At 46.8% G+C, this 9,672-nt stretch overlaps 1 protein-coding gene across 1 annotated transcript in view; it reads left to right on the forward strand.

Moving 5' to 3' along the window:
- The first annotated feature begins 1,497 nt into the window (after positions 1-1,497).
- The window catches only part of LOC101589996 (dehydrogenase/reductase SDR family member 7), a 35,449-nt gene continuing 27,274 nt past the window's right edge, over positions 1,498-9,672 (forward strand). The window contains exon 1 of the mRNA XM_004624925.1: positions 1,498-1,627. Coding sequence (XP_004624982.1) covers positions 1,498-1,627 — 130 coding nt within the window. The remainder of the gene's footprint in view (positions 1,628-9,672) is intronic.

A 9,672-nucleotide genomic window follows, 5' to 3' on the forward strand; every position in this document is an offset into this window, starting at 1 on the left:
TATTTTTTTTTTCTCCATGGCTTCTGATGGGTATTTTTGTTTCAGCCCAACTAGTGTGCCTCAACTTCCCAAAGTAGTTAGCTCATAATCCCCAGAGGCACTGGAGGTGGGGCCTACAGCCCCTTTCAGCATGAAGAGGCTATATGAAGACAGCAGACCTCTGCATCTTCAGCATCCCAGAAAGAATCATGAGAAGATATGTCTCTCAAGGGCAAATGAAGCAAGAGATTAGGGAGTGGGCAAATGGCTGAGCAAGAGGGTGTGACCTGCTAGTTAGGGAATGCAGGACAGAGGTATAGAACTGTTTCCAAGCTCTGCACTTAGGACCAATCTGAAAGCACTGGCTTCAATTCTTCTGCCTGAAATCAAGCAGGCTTTTGATAAGATGGCCTAGATCTTTCCTCAGCCTAAAGACTGAGTGAAACAAACGACCTTCGCCAGCCACCTTGCGACCACGGTGAACTGGCTTAGCAGTCTCTTTTCATTCTACAAAGTCTAATTCTTTTCCTTCCTTTGATAAATGCAAAACCTCACTGCTGTTTCAGTGTGTCTTATCCAGTTCTTTGTTCAAAGACCCAGGACCTGGAAAGAGTATAGAACCCCAAAGGCTGGTCACAAGAGTTCCCATCTTTTAGGCTGGAGGTCAAGGCATGATAATTAAAGTGGAAAGAACAGTAACTCATAAATACCAATAATTACAAGAGAGAGCCACTGTAATTACTGTGAGCAAGGAACTCTACCTTTCACAGGCATTTGTGCAGTTAAACCTCCCTACGCCATTGTATATAAGCACAGATGAGGGAGACACTTATACAGAGAGGAGGAAGGTGCAGCCACCACCCTCCAGCTCTGTGTGTGGCTCTGGGCTCCTGCTCCTGGCCCCGGAATTCAGGGGCCAGCCCAGCCAGGCGCAAGCGTCCTTTGCAGTGCGATTTCCAAGTTCATCCAAAGGGGTGTTGATGGTGGTGATGTCGGCTTTGCGCAGTTCAGTTAGTAAAGGACATTAGTATGTGGTTGGTGTGTCAGGGCGAAGCTCAGAAGTGCAGCCCTTGCCTGGCTTAAGGGGTTCAGTTCCTGCAGGGCTTCAGGGGTTGAAGAGATCAGGGGCGGGGTCGCACTCAAAGCTAGGAAGCTTCTTTTTCTCCAGGGCTGGAGCAGAGCCTGGGCAAAAAGAACTTGCCCTCCAAACACCTGTTAGGTGTTTGCCCGTCCTTAGAGATCTTGCGGACTAGGTGACCAGCCCAGTAAGGCATCGTGTTGGCCTTTACACAGGTGACACAGGTCTGCACTGAACACACGCCAGGCACACCAAGCTGTGCTGGGCTGTCTTGGGGCTCACCTGCTGGGAGCGCTTCCCTGATAGCTCCTGGGCAGGGCTAGGCGGGGCATCCGGTCTGGCCCTGCTCGCTCCCTCCCTGTCCAATGTCTTCCAGGGCTGGCGCGGCGCTATATTTCGGATCAGAGCCAGCATCTTCCAGCTCTGATCTGCGCTGTGCCATGGACCACTTTCTGCTGCTCCTGCTGACCGCGCTGTGCGCGCTGCTGCTGCTGCTGGGCCTCTGGCTCTTGCTGGGCGCCGACAGCGACCTGACCCTGCGGTGGGTCGAGTGGTGGGGCCGCCGCCCAGGTGAGGACCCGCGCGACCGGCCGCTCCGGGGCGTCCATCCTCGCCTCTGCCGGCCCGCGTTGGTCGGTCCCGACACCCTCCGGGTAGCCCTGAGCCTCTAATCTGAGGGATGGGACTTTCTCAGGGGCGGCTCCTTGGATATCGAGGGGTCGCGGGGAGGGGGCTGTACCATTTCGTTTTCTCTCCTGGTGAGAAGAGGACCCGGACTTGCCTCAGCCTCGGAGCCTCACTCTGGACTGTCAGCCTGCAGTGAGCAGGAACCCTGCGGCACACAGGACACCTGACTCTCCAGGATTCAGGGGCAGCGACAGGGGAGGGCTGAGGGACAGGGAGCGGGTCCTGCTCAGCCAAAGAGGCCCCGAGATTCTGTCTCCTGACCTTATTTATCCTCCACACTTTGCTCTCCCTAGTTGGAAAGTGAGATCTGAGATATTCCCACACACTTCTTAGAAACTAGTCCTGTTTTCCAGATAGAGAAATATGTCCAGAAAAATGACGCTCCAGCCTCAAAAGTAGTAGGATCCTGGACTGAGAGTGTGACTTTCCTGGACCAAGTTCCACTGTGAAGTGACCCAGCATGCGCTGAAGTGTGCTGGGAGGTCACAGGCTGCAAGTTCAGGAGATACCCCATGATTTCCCAATGGCGCGTTGATGGGGACACTGACTGGCTCTTGTGGCTGGAGGAGGTCAGTGTACATCGTGTTGTTTGTCCCCCCCCCCCCAGGCCCTTGCTGCCTGTGCAAATGTCAGTCCTGGGGATTCTGTTTCTGTGATTGGGTTTCCTGGGGCATAATTTGTGCAGCATAGACATGGAATTAGTAGAAAATGCACAATGCCTATGCAAAACCAGCATCGTAACACCACAGAAAATCGGTGGATTCAGTGGGCGACTTTGTGTCTCTTACTGTTTTTCTCTTCTGAGTGAGTGTGTGAGTGTGCATGTGACTGGGGACTGCAATCTCAGCCTGTGCCTTGCTCAGCAAGTACCCTCCACTGAGCTGCACCCCAAGTCCTATTGCTTTTAGAGCAGGAACCCCCCAGGGAAGTGCCATTGAGTGGACTCTAGGGCTCTGTTGACTGGTTGCTCCAACTACGAAGGTGGAGGGAAGGCTTCTGCCTGTTTGCTGCCATTGGCTGCTTGTCCATGTTGTGCCTAGTCTTAAAGCTTTTTTTTTCTTTTTTAAAGAACATCAATTTAGGGGCTGGTGAGATGGCTCAGTGGTCTAAAGCACCTACTTAGAACAAGCTTAGCAAAGTACAGGGACCACAGTTCGATCCCCCAGCACCACATGCCAGCCAGCCCCGCCCCCTGGTGGGCTGAGCTGGCCCCCCCCACAAATAAATAAAATTAAAAAAAAAAAGAACATCAATTTAGAGAATTATATACAATGGGTTTATAAGTAAACTGGGTTTATATTTTTGAAGTACGTACTTTTCTTTTATCATTAGTACATGTTTGCACATACAAAGTGATTATGCCTATCTCGGGCAGATGGTGTGTGTACATAACCTGCCCTGACTCTCTCTTCCACCTTTATGCCCCATCTCTGGGTCCCCTTCCCACTTGCAAAAGCTCTGCTTTCATTTTTTCCAATTGTTTTTTAATCCCTACCCTTCCCCTTTGTCTTCTAACTCTACCTTTGATATGCAATTTAAAATGCTGTTCCATCCATCAAATTGCATCTGAAAAGGTAAAGTATTGGTAATATTTCACTAAATATTGTAGTACCTAGCAAGCTAAGCAAATGTTAAATTTTTAAAAGTAATTTTTTGATAAGGTAACTTCTTCAATTGTTTTATTTACCTGGAAATGTGGGTGAATTTTAAATTTAAATGTTTTTGTATAATTTAATAATTTTCAGATTTTTATATTGTCTTGCTAACTTTCTAGCATATAAAGCTACGCTGAAGCATGTTTATCAACAACACTTCTAAAATGCTTATAGTTTTTAAATGATAGTTTCACTTTTAACTTAATTTTAAAATTTAATTTTTAAATTAATGCTTATCCTTCAGCATGCACTGACAAAAACATCAAAATTGCAGCACCTCTTAGTGCATGGCTCACACACAGAGATATCCCTAAATCTGTTGAGTGAAAATTCCATTGAAGGGAGATGTATTGGGTGAAAGAAGTTTGAAGCTGAACTTCTGGTGGGCTGGAGAATTTACAAAATGAAACGAATTTAGAAAATGAAAGGAAGATGACAATGCAGCTCAAGTCAGAGTGTGGGCAGAGTTTAAGAGAGAAACAATCACTCTTGCCTTTTCTTTTTTTTTTTGTGGAACCGGGGATTGAACTCAGACCCTTGCGCTTGCCAGGCAAGCACTTATTCTACTGAGCCATCTCCCCAGTCCCTATCAGTCTTGCCTTTTCTGTACAGTTATTACTTTGCCAGTTTATACACTAGGCAGCATGTGCCTATTGCAATTCAAAATTTAAAAATATTAAAGAACATACAGTAGAAAAAGAAGCCTTTCTCCCCTCATCCCCCACCTTGCAGTGTATCTCTTGAATGACCAGCATTTTCTGCCCTTCTCTGTCCTCCTCGTGATACTCCCTATTTCCCAGCATGTGTCTCCTGTGGTGTAATCTAAGGGTGGCTGATTTGAATTATTGGCCCTTGGTTCAGAAAAATGAAAGCACAAGGGCAGAGTAGAAAAAGAGACAAGCTTAGCACAGGTGAGGAAAACACAGATGTAGTGGGCAGAAGCACCTTTTTTTTTCAGCTATGAAACCCCACTGGAAAAGCCCAGTTTGCACACTGGTGGTATCTAAGCAGCAAGGAGAAGTGACATCTCTGCTCGAAACTACAGTCACCTGCCCCGGGAGGACCTGTCATAGACCCTATACTCTAGGCCACAAGGGAGGGACTGAGTCATCTCCTGCTGCTCAGGGCTATCCAGACCCCTGGAATCCTGCTGTGTGCCTTGGGAAACTCTCTCTAGGAGGAGCCATGATCCAGTGGAACAAGGGCACAGGGTGTGGGCAGAGAGTTGTCACTAGGCCTGGGTCACAGGAGGAACAGTGGCAGCAACTGGCTGTGTGTAGCGAGCTGGGCCACTGCGAGGCAAGAGATGAGAGAACTTCACGGAGATATCACTGCCATCTTGAAGCACAGGAGGGGTGGCTGTGTGGCAGGCAGGTTTGACTTCTTCTTTCTGGTACCAGAAGGCAGACCTGCCACCTGCCACTGCTAATTGGTGGAAGTGAAAGGCTTATCATGCAGTAGAAGAAAGAAGTCTTGAGGGATTGGACTTGTCTGAGATTTGAAGAAGCTTCCATGTCTTGTGAGGGAGTGAAGGAAGGCTGAATAATGACTGAGGACAGAGTTCTCAAATTGAGTTGGGGATTAAAAGTTTCTTTCTCCAAGAACCAGCATTCAGGGTTCCTTTTGGGTAGGCAGAATCTGTGGAGTTGGTAGACAGAAATTGGCAATAATTGAAAAGTTGTTCCTCAAGATGGGAAGATGTGTCAGAACTGTCGTACTATGTGGGCTTTTATCATTGGGTGGTTATTCACATAAAAAGAAAATCTTGTTACTTCTGGGTTAGTTCATACTTCCAAAGCAAAGATTGTCTTATACTGTAAGTGTTGTAAAACTTTGGCATAATACATATTTGATAAATTAATAAATGACTATCTGAAAAACATAAATCCTTGGTGAATCATAGTATTTCACAAGCACATTACGTGACAGAAAGACTTTGTAGCCCAGACACAGTACTTGGGAGCAGACCATAGTCCTAATGACAAGTTTAATTTTCTTGAGTGTCTAAGGAAGAGCTGGTTTTCCATAAAGTGACTGTATTTGGGGCTGGCTTTGTGGCAGAGTGCTTGACTAGCATGCATGAGATCTTGCATCACTCTCTGCCCCCGGGAAACAATGATCATATTAAATGTGTGAGCTATAACTAGGGAATAGCGTGAGACAGATCTGAGCTCATAGCCAAGCCCTGCCATGGCCCCTACGTGCCTTTGTAAAGTTAATTTATTTATGTGGTCCTTTCTATGCTCCACTCCTAGTCCCAGATGTTGAAGCTGTGGTTGTTATCTTGCTGTTATTGTGATAAAATCATCTGAAATAATCACATTTTAGCAGGAAGATTTATTTTGGCTGAGTTTCAGAGGATCCCATATATGGCTTCCTGGGCTTCTTGCTTGGTGGCACTGGCCTGCCAAACCGCATGGGAAGGCAGAAGATGGAGCAAAGGTGGTCCCTTCAATACAGAGCAAAGAGGGAGATGCAAAGAGAGGGAGAGGAAGTGGGTAGGGGGGAAGCAGAAGGAAGAGAAGGAGAAGGAAGAGAGGTCGGGAGAGTTAGGAGAAGCAGGCTATGACTCAATATATTTCTCAAAGTTACTCTCTAATTCTCCAGTTAGACCCCACCTCCTGCAGATTTTTCCCTCGCCCCAAAGCACAATCGGCTAAAGTCCAAGACCGCAGTGTATGAGCCTGAGGCACCCTGGTGAGGTGGCTCACGATTCTGCCTCTGCTCTGTGTCTCATAATGCAGAGCGCACGCAGTGCAATCTCCAACAGCCTCTTGGTCTCGACAAGTACAGCGTTGCTCAGAAGTCCAGCTCCAGCTTCCTGAGATTCAAGGCAAACTGTTAGCTGTGAGCCCTGTAATTATAAAAGAGAAAATTTAATAAAATACAAAGGCATAGAGTCAACATTTGTGTTCTAAGAGGGAGGAAATACAGGAATGTGGAAGAGGGATAAGACCACAACCAGACGGAAACCCAGCAGGGTGAACATCTGCATCATATATCTGGAGCCCACAGTAACACACTGTGCGCTCCTGTGATCTTAATGTCTACAGCCCACATGATGACCTGCATCCCCTTGTGGCCTTCAGGTTTCCCCCACACAGGTTCCCAATCCCATTGTCCTACAATCTTCATCCCCACTTTGGCTTCACTCACATAGCCATATGCCTCAGCATCTCAGGGGCAGCTTCCAGAGACTTCAGCGCTTCTGGCTGCTGCATGAGGTCCTCGGCATTCCTCTGAAATCTCATGAAACCCCCTGACCCTATAATCCTTGCATTTCCCGTAAATGTAAGCCAGCATCATATGAGCAATCCGTTTCTGCGGTCAAGTGGAGCAGTAGCCAGGCCTGCACGGAATACAGCTGCAGTAGCAGCTTCTCTGTGAATCTGAACATGGAAAAACAAGTCCTTGAATAACAACGTCTTAGGTTTACTTGTAGGAATATGGCACTTTAGCATATTTTATTGAAACAAGTTGCACCTTTACATTATTAAGCCCATGGTATATGGGTTCTTGTTGATTATTGGGGCATCGTCAAGGTATCTTTCCTACTGTCTGAGTGCAAATCTTTGATTTCTTTCTAATGACATTGCAATGTCAATTAGAAACACTGCCACCCAGGATTTGGAGGCAGATTTGTTTATGTCCCAGACACTGATCAGGATCATTCCCAGGATATCAGGCCCCAATCTCTGGTGGTCTAGGGACTTTATGTTATGCTCAAGCAGGAGTTGCCAAGGAGGGAGAAAGGTGAGAGACAACAGCCTGGCACTTCTGGTTAGCTAGCAGGGTGAGATCCTCAGGTACATTCATGTAGGGTGGATTCATGACGCTTGGTACCCTGGTACAGTCAGGTGTCCTGCACTTTTAGTTATGCCCTCGTGGTTACAGGGGTCAAGAAAGTAATTACAGAGCCATGAAGCAGTTACAAAGTTAGGCAGTTCAAAAAGAACAATATTTTATAAAAGAACCATTTCTTTTGTATAGTTTTCCCCCTTTCAGTTCCCCCTCTTGTACTTAAAAAAATCTTTTTCAGTGCTGGGGCTGTTCATTTTATTTTAAGCTGTTTAAGAAGGGGCAGCTCTTAACTTAAGTAATCCAGTTGATGTGCCAGGGCCCTGTCAGGAGAATGAACATGAGGACAGCCAGGAATCCCAACAGGTTTGGGTTTCAGCCATGGTCCCAAGTCAGCTAGACCTTGGAGTCATCCATTTTTGGTTTTGCCCTTGAGCCCAGCTATTTAATATCTTTTGGACTATTTCTGACTTATTATCATAGAAACAGCAATTTTTTCATAGGGCACTAACTCTCCTCTCTGCTGTTCTTGTTCAGCTAATTGAGGGGTGACCTTAACGTGGTGAGTTTTCATGGTCATTGTCCCCCCCCCCCCATGGAGGCTGTGAGCACATTCCCAGAAAGCGCAGTGATTTTTCATGCTGGATGTGCATCCTGTCTGTCCATACTTGTTTTCAGGGCACAGATAAAAATCAAAGGCCTCCAGAGTAAACTCCCCAAGTGGTGCTTTGGGCCCTTTCTGACAGGAGTGTGTCTATGTATCTGGAATGGTAATAATTTGGCAAAGATTAAATCCAAGAATCACTGGGCTTTGACTATTCCAGACTTTGCACTGAATTACCTCCCAGGAATCAGTTTCTAAAGGGCAGAACTCAACAGGAGCTTGGGTTGTGGCAATTTCATTTCTCTTGGTTAAATTAAACAGAATGAGAATCCAGATCCCAACATTAAATGTTGCACATTAGTAACAACAAACATTTTCTAACTATAACTGATAGCCCTAGGCGTTTTAGATGAAGAAGACAGTTTAAAATAGCAAGTTCAGCTGATAAAATAACATAAAGAGTAAAGAAAAGGGCTTTAGTGGTTGTCTTCCATCCGTCTGGATACAGTTAGTAAGAGGAGACGGAGCAAGAGCCAAGCTGGACAGCACAACATCAAGCGCACATGGGCAAGGAGTGGGACAAGTCACCACACTGGCAATCCCATGACTCACCTTTAGCTGGGCATGGGCCTGTCAGCATCCTGAGGGAAGGAGCAAGGCTTTAAGTGTATTGTTCCTTTAAAGCAAGCCCTGGAGGTGCTGTCCAGGTAAACTTTTCCATGGCCCCAAGGCTGGATTTCTGAAATTTGTAGAGGTAGTTAATATGTATCTGGTTTTTATGTGTGTGCAGGAATGTCTGCAGGTAGAACTGGTTATAAGCTAGCCGTAGCTTTATGTTTCATTTCGGTGTAACGTATTTATATATCCTTAAGTGGGGAGAGCCCACTGTAATGCGTGAGCAGGGGCAGTGACGCAGACGCTGAAGCCAGGGCTGGCTGCAGTGCTATGGGTGCCTGCATGGCAGTTTGAGCTTGCAAAACAACAGGGCAGGTCTGGCTCTGATCTAGGAAAACCGGGGAAAGTTTTTATGGCTAGGGTAGGTGTTTCAGTGAATCGGATCCCTGGAGGGGGCTTATGCCTCTGGGTTAAGTTGTTTTGCGTTGGTTGCAGGTTTTCAAACAGGAGCATGAAGCAGTAGCAGGAATGCTTTGGCCAAAATAGCTTTCTGCATGGTGAACATCGCATATGTAGCCTGCTGGACTTCTTTCCTAACAGAGCTACTTCCATCCATAAACAGGGTTTACACAGCATCTGCCAAGGAGTTCATATTTTTAATGCCTGATGGGCTTGGAGACATCAGACAGTGCCAGGCCATCGTGGTCTTTTGGGACCAGCTCAGCAGGATAATGTGTGGCCAGGACTGAGTAGGTTTTATTGCCAAAAGAGTCAGTCAGGGATTTTGCACAGTCCAGCATAGCATGAATAACTAGGTCTTGGCCTGAGGTGAACTCATCAGTTGCTTGATCAGAAAGACAGCAGCCAACTATTTCCACAGGTCGGCTACGGAGCACACGCAGAGGCTCATGGTCTCAGTAAAAATCACTGTTTTTGTGAGCTCAAGGATCCAGATTTTATACCAGGTGGCAGCTCCAAGCAATCTGTAGTCTGTTTTTGGTAACCAGTTTCTGCCAGATAGTGTAGCAGAGCTTTTGTGTCTTTCCAGCAGACAGCTTCGGTGACATTCTGGGAAACTAGGAAAGTCAATAAACAAGTTTCTCAACCTCTGGGTGATTGAGTCCAGGTCAGTTGTGAAGAGGGCCTGGGAGAGAAGAGCCAGTGAAAGGCAGAAGAGGGCATTCCCAGGTGCCAGCAGGCATAGGAGTGGGCAGTGGGTGGCAGGAGACTGAAGCAACTGTATGGAGGGCAAGCAC

This window comes from Octodon degus, unplaced genomic scaffold (genome assembly GCF_000260255.1).
Source record: "Octodon degus isolate 3935 unplaced genomic scaffold, OctDeg1.0 scaffold00007, whole genome shotgun sequence".
Taxonomy (NCBI): domain Eukaryota; kingdom Metazoa; phylum Chordata; class Mammalia; order Rodentia; family Octodontidae; genus Octodon; species Octodon degus.